General features: G+C 43.0%; 1 protein-coding gene across 6 annotated transcripts in view; it reads right to left on the bottom strand.

The window, feature by feature from the left end:
* LOC148026685 (B3 domain-containing protein LOC_Os12g40080-like) overlaps positions 1-21820 on the bottom strand; it is a 94144-nt gene that overhangs the window by 45027 nt on the left and 27297 nt on the right. For all 6 annotated transcript variants that reach the window (XR_015692868.1, XR_015692869.1, XR_015692871.1 and 3 more), the window contains exon 2: positions 13227-14375. Coding sequence is in view for 1 of the 6 variants with exons in the window: in XM_087691154.1 (XP_087547280.1) it covers positions 13227-14375 (1149 nt within the window). In the remaining 5 variants the exon portion in view is untranslated. The remainder of the gene's footprint in view (positions 1-13226; positions 14376-21820) is intronic.

Here is a 21820-nt window from a genome sequence, read left to right on the forward strand (position 1 = left end):
ATGGGATCCCCGCCTTCGGTCAAAACTACCAAAATGTCCCCTCACATGAGCTCCAAACGAAAGCCTCTTGCTCTCTGTCAAGTAACTAGCCCATCATGAACCTGGATGTCAAGCCCAACTCTAGGATTTTTACCTGCCAGACTTCGATCGATGCGTCAGAGATGTCCCTCTCTGGATCCTGTGCATCTGTATAGACATATAGATGAGGCACGATTGCCCCATCTCACCACCCTCACACTCCCTCTCTGGCATTGGAGAGTCGTAAGGGATGTCCTCATCACCACCACTAGAAAGCAGCTGAGGAAGGGGCCACCAAGCCCTTCCCACGATCCGAAGAAGAGGAGCCCTTCCATGCTTTGGACTTTGCCTTGGCCGGAGGATCGGAATCAAAATCTGAGGCAAAGGATGACTCGTCGGAGGAGTCCACTTTCCGCTTCGTCTTTTGCTTCTTTTTCTTCCTGGAAGCCGCTAACTCTTTGCAGTCCTTCCTTAAATGACCCTTCTTGCCGCAGTGGTAACACTAGGCCCTTCGACTTCTTCATCTTCGAATCCCTCTCTAAAGCTGCAAGAGCCTTACCTGAACCTCCATAATGTGACGGAAGCCTCCCCTATAGTCACAAAGTAGCCTTAGCATTGAGGACGTATGAAGAAAACTGACAGGAGTCATAGATGTCTACGCCCGTAAAGCATTCGCTACTCCATCAAACTCCTGAGGAAGCTTGTAGAGTACCGAACCAACAAGATGTGCCTCTGATAGGGCAGACTGCATAGTGCGAAGCTAGTCTTGGAGTTGGGTAACACAAAGTAGCAATGATTGAATCGTATCTTTGGATTCAAACTTCACTTGCTGGAGCCGGCCATAGAGAGCATATATCTGAAGCTATCTTGCAAGAGGTGACTGCCGATAGGACTTCTTTGGAAATACACCGAAGTAAGGCCGAATAAGCACATGCATCATCCGAATCCCATGTAAGCACTGCCTCCTCATGGTTGTCTTCATCAAAATCAAATGGAACAGAAGGTTATTGAGGACGTGCAATAACTCCGCCAACCACGTACCATAACCGCTTCTGGATAAACCAGGCCTTCATCACCACACTCCACGTATAATAATCAGGTCCATGGAGCTTGTCATCAGTGGATGTGCATGGAGGAGCCATCTTGAGAGGATGGAAAAGAGAAGTAGAGAAAGGAAGGTTGTTGGAGAGTGAGCACAACCAAAACGCAACCAAAAACACAAAAAAAAATTAAGAGGTCATAGACAATATAACCCAAAATCTGACCAAAATAAGCCAAAATCTGTTGCACAAAGTCAAAAAATCAGTTCAAAACTGCCAGAAACAGCAAAACCGGCCTGTTCTACCAGCCGCCCAGCCCAAAATAGTACTGAACACAGCAAAACTCAGGCTGCACACTGCATAAACAGATGTAGGGAACTGTTGTCAGCAGCCTGATAATGAAAACACAGGCAGCAAGAGGTGTTGGACAGGTAGGTGATGCAGGTGCTGATCAAAACACAGAGTATGGAAGCCAAAAACTGGTCGCAATCAGGTTGACAGCAGTCGCTAGGGCAGCAAAGGGTTAAAGCAGTCCTAAAATCAGAAATAAACACAGCACAAGGTGTGCACAACCTGAAATTTGATACCACGTCAGAAGTGGTGCAGCAATGGAAGCATAAACAACATGCTGAAACGCAAGACAAGAGAAAGAATGAATGAATGAACACAAATACAGATGAGAACTCAGATGTATGCTCGGGAAACGGAATCCATATCGAACAACAGTGAGTCACTGGCTGTGTAGGCAGCCCAGCACCGGGGCTCCTCTCTCCTGAAGAATCCACATGTGATGACTGAAGTGCACACAGAGGAGGAGAAGCCCAACAATAAATAGGCATAAAATGGGGGGAGTAATAAATGCAGTCGGCCAGCATTAAATGCTCCCCAACCCTAAAAAGGGCGCCAGAAAATGCCAAATAAATATACTAGAAAATACTACATAAAATGCTAAATGAAACGCCACAACCCCTGCAACACAAACTCACATATGAGCTGACTAATCTGGTAATAATTTGTAGTGTTCTTCTCTATTCTTTGTATACTTGCAATCTATTACAGCAATGTCTCTTTACTGCCCACTATTTTGACATGTCCTTTATTATTCTGCATTGAGCATCTTTTCATTTGCGATTCACAAATTATAATGCTGCTAGTAATAATCTTCTTTGGGGGTACCTATTATATTGAGGTATGACTTTGTCCAAGGTGTTGCAGATGCGGCATGAGAAGTATATGTATACATGCAAGCTAGGTGTAAGACAAAGCTATATAAGAGAGGTGAAGAAAATGCTCTAGTAGCAGATTTTTCTACCTAGAGGCATGCTCTCCCAGTGTCTAGTCTCATAATCAATCTTGATCACTCAGTTCTACCCTGAATGAGTGAGATCCAAAGAGTAAAGTCCATGTTGTAACCAAGCAGAGGGTGTAGATCAGAAATCTTCATGCCATACAATCTCAGTTAAAGCACAGCTATGAGTATACCAATATGATGTGTCCCCCTCAACTGCAAGTTGCTAGTTCCAACATATTTCTGCTCACATCTCTATCATGCCATACAATCTTAGTTAAAGCGCAGCTATGAGTATACCAACATGATGTGTCCCCCTCAATTGCAAGTTGCTAGTGCAAGCATATTCTTGCCCACATCTCTATCATGCGAAAAAGGTTATCTTGTCTACTTACCAAGCTGACATGCTTCACACACTTTATGAAATTCTGCAACTCTAAAAGCAGGCAACCCTGTAACCAATCCTTTGGACTGCATTAATTTTAGCCTTTGCACATTTGCACGCCCAATACCTTTGTGCCATATTTCAATGTCTACACCACTCCTTTTCCTTTAGTATACATAGCACCATTTATAGCAAGAATTCCAGCATCTAAGGTGCACATGCGGCCAGCTCTACTTCCTTTTGCAACCATTCTGCACTTATTATTAAAGTCTTCCACAAAACAACCTTTTAGATTAAATCGAACTTGCAACCCTTGCTCTACCTTTTAGCCAATAGACACTAAATTCTTTGTGATGGATGGCATAAGGGGAGTACCTCAACTATTAGTGAATCACCCATCTCTGCTCTAAATCTCATGTGGGACCCTCTTTATTTTCTTATAGATTTGAACTACATATAGCAATCTCAATCACACATGATATCATTATAAGTAGGGTCTCACCATGGGCTAAATCCCTCTTTGGTCCATCGATCTCGTAATAAAGGTTGGTCTCTGTATTTAGAGAGCACCATGAACTGAGATATCTGCCGAGAGTTCTGGACAACAATGGGCAATGCGAGAGCTGAATGATAGCTGGTTGGAATGAATGGATGACACATAACAATGAAAACCCAACCCCAAGCTTGCTTAGTTGGCAAGCTTCACCTGGTGCGAGAAATGACTCTTCTCTTCATTGATAAAGCAATTAAGGCATGAGCTTGGGCGCCACAGCCATCCCAATGAACCTAATCTTGAGTCGGAGGGGTTGTATTAGAAGATGATGATTCAGCATCTTGACCACCACCTCTCGACATGGAGCTAGAAATATGGGCCTAACCTCAATGCCAAACACAATCCACAAGTTCCTTGTGATACAAACATGCTTCACGAATCATCAGATAAGCCCACATAATGGTGCTAATAAATGGAGAGAGTGAATATAATAATAATAAGTGATCATTATTATCGTTGGTCATTGAAGTCAACAAATAATGATACCAATATATAAAGAGAGAATATAATCACTCTAGATTCTAGGGGTGGCCGACTATGAACATAATAACTTGTTGTCTCCTAAGAATGCTAGGTTTAAAGGCACACAATGCCTCTCCTTTTGTTTTGTTTGTTTTTTTTTTTTTGGGGGGGGTGGGGTGGGCGGGCGGGAGAGTGTGTGTGTGTGTACATGCGTAGAAATTGAAGAGATACAATTTAATGTACCTTACCCAGCAATTAAGATTGTGGCATAGGAATAAGTCAAAGACATAGTGGTCCAATGCTGAAAAACTTCTCAATGAGAAAAAAACAGCAAATAAGAGCCCCGATAGCATGAATCTGCCCCAAAGTATGCCCAAATGTGCTCCAATGGACCCAAAAATGTGTTCCCAAGCTTGAAAGCTGATGTAAGTTGACTGATGTAAGTTGATGGGAGCAAAAGCCCCGAATTCTTGCAAGCTGAAGGTGAGAAATTGAGAGGACAATGTCAAATTGGGTAGCATGGGAGCCAAGGAAGACAAAATTGGCAAAAGCCGCGATTTTTAGATAGGGAAGTTCCAGAATTTACTGAAATTGAGGCCCAATGTGCAGCAAATGTTATCTGACATCAATGGAATCCATAAATTTCAAAATCAATATCTGATTTGGCAAGAGCCCCAAATTTGAATACTAGAAAGCGGGAAAATGTGAAAAAGCCCCACAATCTGCTGCAAAAGTAGCAAATCTCAATGAAAGCCCCAAAATCTGAGACAAATTGCTGAAAGAGTCTTTCTTGGAATTCTTGCTATTGTTTCATGTTAGAAGTTCAAACCAATGCACCCTCTTGAGTAGAAATTGGAATACCACTCTTCTTGTGACTTGATCCTGCAACCATGCATAACACATGAGTTGACATTTGAGCTTGTAAAAGGTTGGCAAGGTGGGCAAAGAAACATCTTGCTGCATAGGGTAGCTTGTTGAGAAGTAATGTAGCTTGATTCTCCTCTATTTTGGGGCCAATGGTGATCAACTCAACGGTAAGTGCCAATATTCAGCCATCCCAATTTGGATAGGGTGGCAACAGTCATTAGAGTCTTCTTGGAATTCTTGCTATTGTTTGATGTTAGAAGTTCAAACCAATGCAACCTCTTGAGTAGAAATTGGAATACAACTCTTCTTGTGACTTGATCATGCAACCATGCATAACACATGAGTTGGCATTTAAGCTTGTAAAAGGTTAGCAAGGCGGGCAAAGAAACGGCTTGCTGCATAGGGTAGCTTATTGAGAAGTAACGTAGCTTGATTCTCCTCTATTTAGGGGGGCCAATGGTGATCAACTCAACAATAAGTGCCAATATTCAGCCCTCTTGGAGCCCATGATTGAGATAGATACGTTTTCTAAGATCTCTGAACACATAGTGGTCAAAAGATGCAAGGGGAAAGTAATGTAATCAAGAGTCAAATTGTGGCAATCATGGTAGCATTGTAAGCTTCCCATGGGTGGATAACAGTATCCATAGACCTTGAAAAGCAAGGACTTGTTGCATTAAGTGACAAAATCCAGTTGTAATGAGTCATAATAGTAGAAGTTGTCTTGGCTAGCTCAAAATTGCAAAATTCAAGAGGGGGATGACCCCTAGGTGCAATAGCACTGTAAGCTTCCCATGGGTGGATAGCAATGTCCACAAACAGTGGCAATCATGGTAGCATTGTAAGCTTCCCACGGGTGGATAACAGTATCCATAGACCTTGAGAAGCAAGGACTTGTTTGAAATCAAACTGTAATGAGTCGTAATAGTAAAAGTAGTCTTGGCTAGCTCAAAATTGCAAAATTCAAGAGGGGGAGAATCCTCAGTAGCAGTCTAGTCAGCTCATGTGTAAATCTGTGTATGCCATTTAGGGTTGACTGTCAGTAAACAAAGGAGTAGGCTCCGTGATAGATACATCAAGATCAGCAAGCAAACGTCTCAACCATACAATTCCACTATAGTAGTAAAAGTTGCCTTGTATTCAACTTCACAAGACAATGTGGGAACAATGGATTGTTTCTTGCTAAGCCAAGAAATGCAAGATGAGCCAAGAAAGAAACGCTTCCACTTGTAAAATAACGTGAATCAAAATCATCAGCCCAATCTGAATCACTATAAGCATATAATTGCAGCGGTTCCCCCATAGTATAAAGCAATCCAAGAGTCCTAGTACCTTGCAAGTAACGAAAAACACGCTTCACAACTTGTCAATGTGACATGCATGGGCTGTGCATATATCTGCTCAAGGCTAAAACTTCAAACTCAATATCTGGCCTTGTGTTGCACAAATAAATGAGACATCCAACTACTAGAGCATATATATGAATATTAAACAAATCATTGTCATTATGCAAAGACAACTTGAGTCCAATCTCCATCGGTGTGCTAACTAGCTTGCAATCTTGAAGCCAAACCTCTCAAGGAGTCTACCAATATATCTGACTGTGACAATCCAATGCCTCTAGCATCATGAATGAACTAAATGCCCAAATAGTAATGCAAAGGCCCCAAATCTGACTAAGTGTTCGAATCTCTCAATTGCAAAACCAATGGGCTGTTGTGCATACACTTATTCCTGAAGTTTTGCACACCAAGCTCGAGAAGCTTGCTTCAAACCATACAAAGCCTTTTTCAGCTTGCATACCAAGTGTTCGAATCTCTCAACTACAAAACCAATGGGCTGTTGTACATACACTTATTCCTAAAGTTCCCCATGTAAAAATGTGGTTTTATTATCAAGCTAGTGCACAATCCAACCATAATGGACAGCCAAAGAAACCATACACCAAATGGTAGTCATACGGGATGTAGGAGCAAATGTCTCCTCATAATCAATGCCCTGCTTTTGCACGTAGCCTTTTTCCACAGGCCTAGCTTTATACTTATCAATAGATCCATCCGCTTTTCTTTTCAGCTTATAAACCCATTTTGTGCCAATGGCTGTCTTTCCAACAAGCAATGCCACTAAATCCGATGTTTTATTCTTTATGATAGAATCAAATCCACCTCGCATTGTTGCCATCCAATGTACACTCTGTTGGGCATCCTCAAAACAATTAGTCTCCTCATCATCAAGTGTGTGTGCTACCATAGCAAACTTTATTGTATTAGCATGATCATGCAAACGCACTTGTCTTCTAGTTCAACCAGCAATAGGAGCATCTAAATGATTGTCTTTCATAGTCTGCAAGTACCATCCAGGCATTTGCCTAGCTTCTTGATTATGTACATAACAATCAAGCTCCTCATCATCAAGTGTGTGTGCTGCCATAACAAACTCCATTGTATTAGCATGATCATGCAGACGTGCTTGTCTTCTAGTTCAATCAACAATAGGAGCATCTAAATGACTGTCTTTCATAGTCTGCAAGTACCATGTAGGCATTTGCCTAGCTTCTTGATTATGTACAAGCTCCTACTGAACCTCAAATTCAGCATCATGCTGAATATTCAAATCAGCCATAGGCTGAATTTCTGCATTGCTTAATGGAGCAACTGGCTGAACATTTTGTTCATTTACTGGAACTCCAGTTGTATCACCAAAAGAAATGGGCAATAGCCCTTCAAACACATCATTTGCAGCCTGATATGTGTCAAAACCAGTAAGGGATAATTTTGATTTTTCATCGAAAATCGCATCCCTACTAACAAAGACTTTTCTTGGAAACAAGGTCATACAGTCTGTATCCTTTGCTCTAACTGCTATACCCTACAAAAATGCATTTGACAACCTTGTTGTCCAACTTCTTTCTTAATACTTTGGGAATATGAGCATATGCTAGACACCCAAAAATACGAAAGTGGCCAACTAAAGGTTTCCGACTGTTCCAAGACTCAAAAGGCATGACATTTTTCAATGCCTTGGTCAAAAGGTGTGACATTTTTCAATGCCTTGGTAGGGCACCTATTTAAAACTTGACAAGCACACATAACTGTTTCCATCCAAAAGCCATTTGGCAAATTCTTAGCTTTCAGCATACATCTAACCATCTCCATGAGTGACCGATTCTTTCTTTCTGCAAACCCATTCTGCTGTGGAGTATATGCAAAAGTATACTGATGATCAATGCCTTTCTGCTTCAAAACATTATTCATCAAAGAAGACATTCCCCCCCTCGGTCCAAACAGAGAGTCCTAATCCTACAGCCAGATTGATTTTCAGCAAGTACAACCAAAGTCAAAAATGTGTCATATGCGTTTGACTTTTTCACCAATGAGTAGACCCAACAAAAATGAGTAAAGTCATCAATGAAGGTGACGAAATAATAATATCCACCCAATGACTTTGTCTGCATAGGTCCACATACATCCGAATGCACAATCTGTAATCTGACTATTGCCTTAAAAGCAATATCATGAGGAAAAGAAAATCGATGCATTTTTCCGAAAATTCATCCCTCATAAATATGCTCAGGAGGTCTCTCCAAGAGAGAGAAACCATCCTTTGCTTGTGACATAGCAAAAGTAAGAGTAGATACTAAATAGAGTGATTGATCAATTGAATAAGCATCTATCTCATAGAGTCCATGACATAATGTGCTAGTCAATACCATAGTCAAGAATTTCTTATTCCTGACCATACATTTGTCATCATCAAATGTGACCTACATACCACACTTGGCTAAAGAAGAAATGGACAATAAATTCTTCTTTATCCCTGGCACATATAATGCATCCTGTAAATGGAAAGTAGAGTCATCAATGGATTTTAAAACAATCTCCCCAATACCACTAACAAGGTAAGATGCATTATTGGCACATTGCACAGATTTGCCAATAGGAGCTGTAACAACAAAGAAAAACAAATCCCTGTGGGATGTAATGTGCTTCGAAGCACCACTGTCAAAGAACCAAGTGCTACCAGCATCCTCAGTAGAGCTAAATGCTCTATCAACCCAAGAAGAATCATAACTGCAAGTGTAAAAACAATAGTCACCATCTACAACAAAAGACACTAGACTCTGTAGCAATAGAAGGTACATCGAAAACACACATCCTTGACTGCTCCTTTTTCTCCTTGGCGATAACTACTCACGCAAGCCCTAAATTTTGTTAAGATGATCCTATATGGCATCACCTTCATCCATCTTCACATTCTCTAGCCCCTTTTTCAAGAAAGAGATGAGTGTCTCATTTTTTTCAACAAACATCTGGTCAAGTGTGAACCATGCAGTAAACCGTATATGCGGGATTATGGACCGTTGAACTACCAATGCAATCAATGACAATGCAAGTCCTAAATTTTGTTAAGATGATCCTACATGGCATCACCTTCATCCATCTTCACATTCTCTAGCTCCTTTTTCAAGAAAGGGATGATGTCTCATTTTTTTCAACAAACATCTGGTCAAGTGTCAACCATGCTTCTTGTGAAGAAGCAGCTGACCGTATATGCGAGATTATAGACCTTTGAACTACCAATGCAATCAATGACAATGCTTAAGTTGAGCATCCCGTGTGTCCACAACTCCATGTGACGGACTTCTTCACCACTAACGTAATCCCAAAGATTTTTTGCAATCAACATATTCTTCATCATGAAGGACCATAGAGAATAGTTATTGCCATCCAATCTATCCTCTTTGGATACATATGTGAATACATCATTCTGTCCTTGATTGGCCATGGGAAATGTCACTGTTTCAAAGAACACAAAAGTAAAAACCCAAGCTAGAACAACTTGGAAATCTGCAAATTTCCAAAAATTACAGCATATACCAAGCTGTAATTAGCAAAATTGTGTCACACTTAATCACTACTATCGAATGTACACACTGTCCAGTGCACAAACAATGCTCAACAGCACAACCAATCCAGAAGCCCCAAAATTTTTCTGTCGAAAATGTATTTCAAACTGAACCTTCAGTACATCCAAAACCCCAAATTTTCTAACCCGCTTCCCAAGGAAATTTTGCAATGTGTATGCCTGAAAGCACGTACAAGAGCAGAGATACACTCATCATGCAAAAAGCCAACTCTATGATTCAAATTTCTCAATAAAAAGTGAATAAATGTCTCTTTTACCTTTAATGTTGGCTGCCTAGTGCTGACAAGAGCTAACACACCTAGTGGAACACGAATAGCCTGGCGGAGCAGCCTTCATGTAGCGGAGTAAAAGGCAGACGGTGCCATAGGATGCAGGCGGCACTGCCTAAAATAGGTGGCTCTGCAAGCAGGTGGCAACGGCGCTGGAGACAGGTGGCGAGGGAGCTGTAGACTGCAAGAGCTGGGCCAGGTGACGCTCAGGCGCAGGATAGGAGACGCCAGTGTTGCTAAGCGCTAGGCCCTCGGTAGGAGCTACTAGCACTGCTGGCACTACTGGCGTAGCAAGCTACTGGTGCAGTAGGTGGACCTGCGGGCACTATGACGAGACCAAGCGTGGAGTGCTGATGACGTTAGCTGGTGGTGGGACTGCTGGCACTACTGGCGTAGCAAGCTACTGGTGCAATAGGTGGACCTACGGGCACTATGACGAGACCAAGCGTGGAGTGCTGATGACGTTAGCTGGTGGTGGGGCTGAAGCTAGACCAAGAGTTGCAAGCAAGCAAGCTTGTAGGGTGGGAGGCCGGCGGACTGTTGAGGACCGAGGCTGACAAGCCTGGAGAGCTCGACCATACCAAGCCTAAGCTCTGATACCAAATATGAGAGCATATATGGTAGCTCTCAGCTGAGAGTACACAGTAAATAGTAGAGAGAGTGAGAGTGAAGACAATATACAATTTTCAATGCAATTCCAAAGTATGTAAGTGAAAGTACAAAGTACAACCCTCAGACCTTAGGGTTGTTAAGGTACATTCACACCCAAAAGGTGTAAAGTATGGTAAGTGACCGAACTGTGTAACATAAACACACAAAATAGAAAATAATGTAACTGGGGAAAAAAACCTCTTATAAGAAGAGTAAAAAGTGTCCCAGTGTCCTATTGCGGATCACTAATACTCCTTTGTGAGTGTAGGTGTGAGTCAAACCCAATACTCTTTGATTCGCTCATCATGCTCCAAGACAAGTGGTGAAAGCTTCTCCCATAAGAGTGTCGCGCAGGTCCTCGATGTGATAAGGCTAGTGTAGAAAACATCGAACCGAGGAGATGGCAAGTAAGTCACAAGGATCGTAGCCATGTCTTCAAAGGATATCATCCGACCAAGAGAGGCAATCTCACCCCTCATGTCCTCCATCTTCGTGATGTGCTAACTCTTGTGGACAAACGTCCTGTGTTGATACAAAGACGCAAGCTTCTTCCACACTTCTGTTGTGGTCTTCAACCTGCGAACATGCACAAGGATAGAATCCTGCAAACTCATAAAGAGAAAGGATCGAACTTGAGAGTTGAGCGATCCCACAAGGTTGCACGGTCCATAGAAGTCCCATCTGCTAGATCCTCCATAGAACGGGGGATGGAATCCAAAACAAGAAACCAAAGATCCAAGGTTTCGAGTATGCACTCCACCTTACACAGCCACAATGAATAGTTCGAACCATTGAGCTTGTCTTCTTTGGCTAATGAAGGTTGAACATGCACGTTTATCGAGGGTATCAAGGACGATGTCTTCACTGAGAACGAAGCCTTCTGTGAAATATGAAAATAGATGGGAGACAGGTGCGAATGGGGGGCTCCTCTCGCCAACTATAATCGCGATAATCGCGTCTTTGCTCAGAAGAGTGTCTAGAGAGAAGCTTCTCCTCTGAGTCGTCAAAGCTCATGAACTGGTAAGACATCTTTGATCCTGCAATTACCCAAAAATCTATGTTTTAATGGAGACAACGAGAAAAACAGAAGGCAATTAGCTACAGAGATTGTAGATATATCGTCTGTAAAGGAAAAGCTATCACCTGCAACCAAGAAGCTATCGCGCCTGCACCAGGATGTTGTCGCCTCATGTACCACGATGTGGTCACCTACAAAACGCAAATTTCCATATTTTGCAAAATCCAGAAAGTTGGGGTTGCTTGATGACTGGACAAGGTTGCCTGATCTTGAATGATGTAGCCTAATCGTGGGAAGGGTCGGGTCAAGTCAGCTCTGGATAACATGTACGGCCTGTAAACGTAAGCTGAAAATTTGCATTTTGAAGATTTGGGCTGCTTCTCCAAGATGAAAACCTGCTCTTCTGCTAGAAATCTCAAAACTGTGTCCTCGCTTAGGCAATGATGCCATGTGAGAGTGTGCAATGGAAGAGAAACATAAACACAAAGAGAAGTAAAAAGAGAGAAAGAGAGGAAGCAGAAGATGAAGGAAGAATACTGCACTAACTAAAGAAGAAATGCTGATACAATGATGATTGATTGATCAGTCCTTGCACGCAACCCAAAGCGTCAATGAGAGCTAACTAAAGAAGAAATGGTGATACAATGACGATCGACTGATCAGTCCTTGCACACAACCCAAAGTGTCAATGAGGGCACTAGATCAGGCTGATGACAATGGCAGCACCAAACACGAAGAGTTGGAGTGTCGGAGTGTGCACCTGCAAAGGGAAGACTGAAGACTGAAGAGTGTGTTGTCTGCCAAGTAGGGGGGCTGGCTATAAATAGCCAAATCACCAAAAAACTGGCCGCCCTACTCCTATAGGGGTCACAAATGCTGGCCAACCGGCATTTGGTCACTGAAAAAAAATGCCAGAAAAATAGGGGTGGCCCTGGAAAAATCCTAGATGACAATGACAATGTTTGGAAGGTGTAGGCAAACTGTGGAAAGCAGTAACTAGCCTAGGAAGGCACACAAGAAGCCGACAAATAAAGAAAATGCACCTAAACTGCCAAAGCTCCTATGTCTCTGTCAGACTCTGACAGGAGCTCACAACCAAGAGATGACAGATTGGCATAACTAACATAAGCAAGCTAACAATACCCATCCTACATGCAACTGCCTTGGGACCTCTCTGTGTTCAGATCTCCAATTTGATCTATGACGATGAGATGATATGCAATCAGTTACATGAAATTTCTGGCTTGCTAGTACAACACTCTCTAAGGGACCACACCCCTCAAACCCAAGCGCTTTGTGCAAGATCAGCCCTTGGCAAGATAGAGAACAGAAGGATCGAGTCCTCCTATCAAGGCTCCGCAATCTTCTAGTTATTGCAATGAAACGCCGGTGCACAGTGTCCAAAGATCACATGGACAAGCCTGTACAGCAAAATATAATTTTCGTGTGAAGCACAATTCTCCCAGAAACAGCAGCAGCCACCGGTGCAGCACCCTCTCCTTCAACATATACATCCATGCACTCTAACACACTGACATTTCTTTTTTCCTTTTCTTGTAAAATCACTGTTCATCATGGATTTCATTATCCTAACCAGAGAGAAATTAAAACAATGTAAGAGACGAAGAAAACCTCACACAATCATGCACACCCACCCACCAACCAAAGGGGATTCTCAATATTGATAGTGAAGATTTACAACTTGTTCATACTTTATAATCGAGGCAGGGAAGATCAATAGAAAATTACCAGCCAAAAACCTCTGTAAACATGTGACTCTTTCATTATCTTTCTAAGATATGGCCTAGTCGATCTGAAGCGCCTAGCTGCTAAAAGAGCCTGTTCCCTTTCAGCACCTGAAACTGCACGTCTTTGAGAAACAAAAACTTCTGTCAGGTAGTCCCTTGCATAGTTTTGCAATGTTTCATGCATGACATCTGATAGCTTTCCAGAGATCACAGCAATCGCACTTTTAGGACTGCCACTAATTTGAGATGCTGAACAATTCTGGATCCTTTCAAGGCAGACCTGAGAAAGTGTTTCTGTACTGTTTGTTAATGCGCCTTTTGGTCCAAGTGAATGACTCTGGTTTACTTCAGTGCCGTTATCTCCATCACTCTGCGGTAATGGTAAGTTTTCAATATTCTCAGGAACTACTTGGTTCTTCAGCTCTGTGTTTATCTCCTGCTCAGAAGAACTGTTTATACCACTTTCTGGAAGCTGTAAGTTTTCAGTTTTCTCAGTGCCCAATAGATCCTTACAATCAGTAACAACCTCCTCAGTGGAACTCTTTAACACTTCTTCAGACTCAGTAACATACTCTTGAACAGTGCAATCTGATGCAACTGCTGTGCACTCAAGAATAGACACCTGCTGCACTGAACTGCACCGGCTGTCATTTAGAATACTGACTTCATCGTCGTCATCGTCATCGTCATCATCAAGATTAATAATAACAGGCATCTTTTGTGGGGTCTTCAAGCCAGGATCAACTTCCATGGCCTTGCTCCTTTTACATTCACTCTCGGCTCCTACAAACAAGTCAGATTCTCCTCCTAGCTTTCTCTTTCTTGTGTCTGGTGTGTTTGGCACAAATGACAGCCCACTATTCTGCATCATTAACGAATTTACTTTCTCACAGCCATTTGCACCATATATTTGAACAGTGAAAAGTCCTTTCGATATGAGCTTAAAAGTTAGGAAGTCCCCCACAGACAAAGAATGATCAAGTGCAAATGCTTTCCACCCTTTTGTAAAACACAGGCCAGTCCATCCTTCAACAGTAACTGGCCATATTTGCCCACTGGGGCCTTCAAGGTGGCACTCAAAATTGGAGGATGTGCCAGATTCCAAAAGCAGCTTCAAATTCCTTTCTGTCACAAATGCTGGTGGAATTTGCTGTTATCAAGAGATCCAATGAGCTATAACATGTTAAAAGTAGGTTTTAATTAACCAAGTCAAATTCTATTATAAAAAATGGAACACAAACTGCAAACAAGATGCTGATCTATCAAACATGTGAAAGTCTTTTACCAAGGCAAGTGGTATGCAGAACCCAAATACTTTCTAAGGTGTCACAAACCAGCTCTCAAAAACTAGAGTGGCTATCAGGGTATGCAGAGCCACCTGTTTGTTGTGTCAACTGCACTTCCCATCTCACAACATCAAACCCCAAGCATTAACCTTGTAAGAGGTCTGCAGAATACAGTGACTTGCAAGATGCTCCCCAACAACTCTCAACACTTGGGTGAATACACCAGGAGGGATGATGGAATGGCTTTAGGACTTTGGACTACTCGTTCGTTTTGATGTGTAATTGGTGATATTTTAGTTGAACTTGCTTCTTGAGACTCAAACTCTTGAATCTTGACTCGGTTATTTTCAGTTTAAATTAACAATTTTTTATGGCATGTGATATGTGACTTTTTGGCTTTCAACAAATTCATGATTCATGATCTGTATATGTTTGTTTTTTAAGTTTGGACTACTCGTTCGTTTTGATGTGTAATTGGTGATATTTTAGTTGAACTTGCTTCTTGAGACTCAAACTCTTGAATCTTGACTCGGTTATTTTCAGTTTAAATTAACAATTTTTTATGGCATGTGATATGTGACTTTTTGGCTTTCAACAAATTCATGATTCATGATCTGTATATGTTTGTTTTTTAAGTCCTTTACAGTAGAATTCAAAGCATAATGTAGATTCTATGACCTATCAGATTGTCAATTTGATCATTGATAACATTGATGATTCTGGAATACAGTCATAAATCTTACACTAACACACAAGTTATGATTCTTGAATATGTGTAAATTATAAGTCATTGTTGTATAAATAATATAATAATATTCAGTCCTTTCATCTGTTCCTCTTGGGACCTTCCCATGGATGTGAAACATTTCTGGATGAAATGCAATGTTCATGGTTACCCTCCTTTCCTGGGATGTCAGCCTCACCTGGCTGGAGATTTGAACAACCTCACTGCAGTGGATCTTCACCACAGCATCTACTACTCTTCACCATGCCTCCTTCCTTTCGTATTAGGGCAAACTCCTTCAAAGTGTCAAGAGAAGAATGATAGAAAGCTAATTTGGAACTACAAGTCAGTAGATGAGGCATTTCCAAAGTAAGTGGTGGGGAGCCAGAGAAGGGCCCCGTGGAGGGTCATTGGCATACAGTCAGCGCACCTAGGCAACCATTGTTAAGCATCATTCTCACAAGACGCTGTGAGTTTCTTCTCTTACACAACATGGGTGGACTCTAGGCAAACCACTCTCATGCAAGATAATGATGACAGCATGGAGGATCTTCTCCTTGTGGTTTGTTTCCCATCAAGGGACTTGCAATTGCTAGTTGGCTAGTGTAGATGCAACATGACAAGGTCTACCAATGCTGTCCGGAATAGTGCATGGAAACAACAAATCACAGTCAAGAATCAACAGTCCAATCATATAGAGAGGGATTCACAGGTTTTTGCATGGTGTGGATGATGACATGGGCTTTCGATCATAGTTGGCACTAGGAGGAGTAGAGTATTATTGAGCCTTTCAAAAGCATGCAGGATCTTCTCATTGTGTTTTGTTGCCCATCAGAGGTCTTACAATTGCTAGTTGGCTGGCGTAGATGCAACATGACAAGGTCTACCAACACTATCCAGAATAGTGCATGGAAATAACAAAACACAATCAACAATCAACAGCCCAATTTGTATAGAGAGGGATCCACAAGATTCTTCATAGTGTGGATCCAAGCCTCGAGTGCATCACATGGGGAATCACTTCTACTAGTGATCAGTTAGCCAAGGTCAGCATTAGCTCTACAAGGCTGAGACCCTCGCAAGTTTGGAGGCACTTGCACCCTTGGTATTTGCCCTCAAAAACTTGTCACTTGGGAGCTCACTAAGAGCCTTGCAAGGTGGCAGATTTAAAAGGCTTCATCTTCTTTCATTCCTTATGGTTCTCGGCACCATATGAAGACCGACATCAGACTCCTCTTCCTTCTTCGGCATCTACATCCACGTTGAGAGGGGGTTCCTACTCTTCTTGGTATTCTACAGACTTCAACACTTTGTCTTCGACATCAGCTTCTTTCCCCTCTTGTACCTTACCCTTTGCATTGCATGATTACATCATCCTTATACTAGGACGCTTGGGCAAGTGAACAATTTCCCCACGAGGGACACTGTCCAAGTGGCATCTACTACATGAGCATTCTTCAGCATGTAGCATACTTTGCATCTAATTGTGCAGAGCACCACTTGCACGGATCCTAAGCTGTTTCCACCAGCAAATATTGTTACCACACCACCATCCTTCTTCATCACATGGATACCTCATCACCTATTTGTCCTCGTCATCGACACCCTAAGTGGATGGGTTAGCTTGTACTGTTTTGTGATGTGTTGGATGTACCCTCCCTACTCCCGTCTTCTCGGTCGCTTTTACTCAATCAACCGCATCCCATCAAATTTACTTCACTTATTCCAAAAAAAAAAAAAAAAAAAAAAAAATCCATGTAGTTCCATCCGCCTTTATAGGGCTTGGTAGGCCACTGGGCAACCGATGTGCACCCTTTGTCCGATCCCTGTCCTCTCTGGGGTGACTACTTGGATTCCCTTGGTAAGATAGCCATCGCCTCTGTAGTCTGCACCCTTTGTCCGATGCCTTGGCTGCTTTGGGATGGGACGCCTTGGGTAAATAAACATCACAATGGCTAGCCTAACCTTCCAGCTTAGTTTTGGGCTTGAGAGGGGGTGTTGAGCTAAAATATACATTACTTGTTGATTAGCCTCTTAAACAACCCCAAAACATACTAAAAATGCTCTTTTAAAGTAAAACCCTAAAACGGGGAGCGGTTCGAGAGAGTTCAGTGGAAACCCTAAAACGGGCAGCGGTTCAAGAGAGTTTAGAGGAATCTGCACCCTTTGTCCGATGCCTTGGCTGCTTTGGGATGGGACGCCTTGGGTAAATAAACATCACAATGGCTAGCCTAACCTTCCAGCTTAGTTTTGGGCTTGAGAGGGGGTGTTGAGCTAAAATATACATTACTTGTTGATTAGCCTCTTAAACAACCCCAAAACATACTAAAAATGCTCTTTTAGAGTAAAACCCTAAAACGGGGAGCGGTTCGAGAGAGTTCAGTGGAAACCCTAAAACGGGCAGCGGTTCAAGAGAGTTTAGAGGAAACCCTAATTTTTGGGGCACCCTTCCACATCTATAAATAGACAGGCTGCCCCCATTCAGCCATCATCCTTGTTTGCAGGTTACAGCAGCCCACACACCCTCTGCTGCTGTTGGCGCCCAGTTTCCAACCTGCAGCCTGCCTCCATCTGCTGTCCAGCCATCATCGACTGCAGCCACATTATCTTCAGCCTGTCTATTGCTGTAGGCAACAACTCTCAGCTACTGGCGACTGCTCCAGACTGTCCCAGACTGCTCTTCAGCCTACTGTCCATCATCTCCAGGCTCAGCCAACGTGCGTTTTCAGCATTGCAAGCCCTGACACTCTCAGGCACTATTTTAGCCTTCTATTTATAGCAAACTGTGCACAGTTTCCAGCCTCCGATCAGTGGTACACTGCTGCGTTTACCAGTTTCCAACCTCCAGACTGTTGTGTCTTGGTGACCAGCCTACTGCCATACACTAATCAGCACTCCTACACTCCGACTGGTGGTCACAGACTTGGGATCCCTCTTCGGTGGACATCACACTCCGACATTGCTCTGCCCTTGAGCACACTGTACACTCTTACATTCATTTACAGCATTCATTCACTTCAGAGTTGTGTTCTCTCTCTCCCTTCTTCTGTTTGTGTTTGAGTTTTGAGTTTTACGTTTAGGGTTTGAGTTTTGAGTTTTGCGTTTAGGATTTGAGTTTTGCCCTCTCTGTCTGTCTCTTAGTGTTTCTGTCGTGGTCATACACTCTGTGTATCCTCCATGCAAACTCTAGCAGTTTCCTTCACAGCTTTTGTCTTATTTTGATTAGATTTTGGATTATACTGTATGTGAACTCTTGCTTTTTACAGTCTGTGCTCGTGGTTTGGCTGTGTTCCCTCTCCAAATACCTTCTTTTCTCTATTTCTTCTCTAAATCCTCTACAGATGGCTGCTCCATGCACATCCATTGATGATATGCTACGTGGAGATTTCCGTCAGGCTTTTGCAGCTTCAGAGAGAGGTTCGCAGATGAAGAAGTCGAAGGCCCAGTGTTACAACTATGGCAAGAAGGGTCATTTAAGGAAGGACTGCAAAGAGTTAGCAGCTTCCAGGAAAAACCAGGAGCAGAAGACGAAGCGGAATGTGGACTCCTCCGACGAGTCCTCCTCTGCCTCAGATTCTAATTCTGATCCTCTGGCCAAGGCGAAGTCCAAGGCGCAAAAGGGACCCTCTTCTTTGGATCATGGGAAGGGGCTTGGTGGCCCCTTCCTCGGCTGCTTTCTAGTGGTGGTGATGAGATCATCCCTCACGACTCTCCAGTGCCAGAGAGGGAGTGTGAGAGGGTGAGATGGAGCAATCGCGCCTCATCAATATTTCTATACACATGCACAGGATCCAGAGAGGGACATCGCTGATGCATTAACCGAAGTTTGGCAGGTACAAATCCTGGAGCTAGGATTAATATCCAGGTTCATGATGGGTTGATTACTTAACAGAGAGCGGGGTGGCTTTTGTCTAGAGCTCACATGAGGGGACACTTTGGCGGTCTAGCCAAAGACGGGGAATCCATGGTCATTTCTGCACTATGGCATTGGTGACAGGATGGTCACGTATGCTACATCAGGGGCATTGTTGACAGACATTGAGAACTGCTATGATTCTTCTCTATCTTCAAGAGCTGGTACCATCGACATCAACATTAGATTCTCTCCGAGGCACCTCGGTGGTGGCTTGCGCACCCACCACTTGGATATCCATGGTTCTACTCTGGTGGACATTGTTGTCTGTACTATGATGCGACATTATCATTGTATATTGTATTATATCAGATCACCCATGATCTGAGAGAGGATGTTAGCAGATTAGTCAGCTTATGGTTGAGTCTGTACTTGTGGTACAGCAGGCTGGGCACAGAGACATTTTAGGCATTTTATTTGTCACTATTTATGGGGATTTGGCATTATTTACAACCAATCGGCCAGCATTTAATGTTGGCCGACCAGTCATATTTTAGGCATTTATTTGGCCTATTTATTGTCAGCCTCCCTCCTTCACATTCATTCATCACTTGTCAGTTCCTGAAGAGAGGGAGCAAGTGCCAGTACCTCCACAACCGGTGACTCACATTATATCTATACTATCTCATATCTTGGTATATGGATTCCATTTCCCGAGCATACATTTGAGTTCTCATCTATATTGTGTTATCTCTTTCTTTTCTTTTGTCTTGTGTTCAGTAGTTTATTTTCAGCACATGTTTATGCTTCCACTGCTGCACCACTTCTGACAAGTGTGACTTTAAATGTAATCAGCCACACTCCATTTGCAAAAAAGAAAGCCCCAAGTTTAGAGGGAGAGACCCATTATCCTAGGAGATGATCATTCGCGAGGAGAGAGCTACTTCAAGAGAAAAGGGCATATATTGTTTAAAAATAAGGATAGAAAATGTTGTCAAGTGTCATTATACAAGAAAAAGGCGATTGCTTGTTGCACTTATCATGTTCCTCCACTCGTCCTAGTTAAACGCTCCCCTATGCACATAGGCACTTTTTATCTTCTTGCTATAGGTTTTTTCCCATGAGAACACCCATTAGGATGCGGTACTATGGTACCTTAGTGTGGTACTTTCATTGTATCATTCTTACATTAGTTAGTGAATGTGACATTCTAGCAATCTCTCTCTCTCTCAATGTTCATTGTTCACTGTGAGTGTGTATGTGTGAACGCAACTCAGCATTGATGCCACAATGATATCACAGCCATTGCTGCTAAAAGACTCATGAGCTACCACCACCATTGAGCTCTTAGCTAAGCCTTTCACTCAGTTCTTCAATAGTTGTTCTCAACTCAGCAACCACAGCCATTTAAGCTCCTCTGTGCACCTCCGGCTGTGAACTGCTCCACCAACATGCTCTCCAAAGGGCCACCTCTTGCAGCTCTGTGCACTACTTTTTCTGCTAACAGTGTCACTGCCAGCACCTGCGCCAAGTCCGCCTAGGACTGCCTTCCCTGCACTGCCTCTAGCAACCTTTGGCATTGCCTTGCAGCCAGCATCACCAACTACTGTAGCTTGCAACACTGCTCTCTAGCCATCCTACACAATGCTCCCAGCAACTGTACCCGCCACCAACTCCAAAGTTGCCATGTCAACCACACCGCACCCTATCCGCCTTCAGCAGCAGCACTGCTGCCACCTGCTGCCCAACCCTCTTGCACAGCACCACTGCTGCCACCGCTGCCCAGTCCCCCCCGCACAGCACTACCTTCAACTCCAGCAACACCCATGATCTGCCCCAGCTTTGCCCCAGCTTGCCACTGTTGTAGTGCTGCCTCCCAATAGTAATAGTTGCACCCACACTACCTGTTACTTCGCATGCACAGTCCACTAAAATTTTTCATTAGTGACCTTAAAATTTGGGGCTTTTCAATCTACACCTTGAATTTCACACCAATTTCATCACACAATATAGGACAAGAGCATCCTCACTTTGTGCCAAAGCATGCACCGAAGGAGAATCAAAGTTGATGTAGAAGAGACCACAACAGTCCACAACTTACCATAGCACCAGACAATCTAGGAGTTAAACCTGCCTAGACATGCTCTAGGAGATGTAGGCATCCCATGTCTAGGAGGTAACCTGCCTAGACATGCTCTAGGAGATGTAGGCATCCCTCTCTACCATGGGAGTCTCCACGACAGAACATTGGCAATGACATTCAAGTCAAAGCAAGGAGTCAAAGCTTGATGTAGCAGCCATTAGTCTGCCATCTGAAAAGAACAAGTCATGCCACTAGAGAACATATTAACCCTTTCTGCATCAATCACCACCATTGATCCATCTGCATGACCACAACCTGAAAAACATAACACCATCTCATCTATGGACCATAGTGAGATCGCCACCAAAGAGCAGTCACCAGCAAAGGACCTCAATGACAAGGAATGCCAGAAACCACCATCCTCCAAGGAAGCCTCTAGAAGCACCAAAGACACAAATCAAGTCCAATAAGACATGAACATGGTCCAAGTGTAAGGCGAGGAGCCTATAGCTAAGGAGCATTATATCCCAAGCATAGTCTCAGCCCAAAGAGTAGCCCCGCAGAGGAACAAGGTTATGCCATGATGAGAATCACAAGTCCATCAAATAGAGCAGCCATAATAGACACTGGTATCCAAAAAGATAAACAC

Source organism: Lygodium microphyllum, chromosome 13, assembly GCF_053477565.2.
Source record: "Lygodium microphyllum isolate KBCC chromosome 13, Lygodium_microphyllum_v1.1.10, whole genome shotgun sequence".
Classification (NCBI taxonomy): Eukaryota; Viridiplantae; Streptophyta; class Polypodiopsida; order Schizaeales; family Lygodiaceae; genus Lygodium; species Lygodium microphyllum.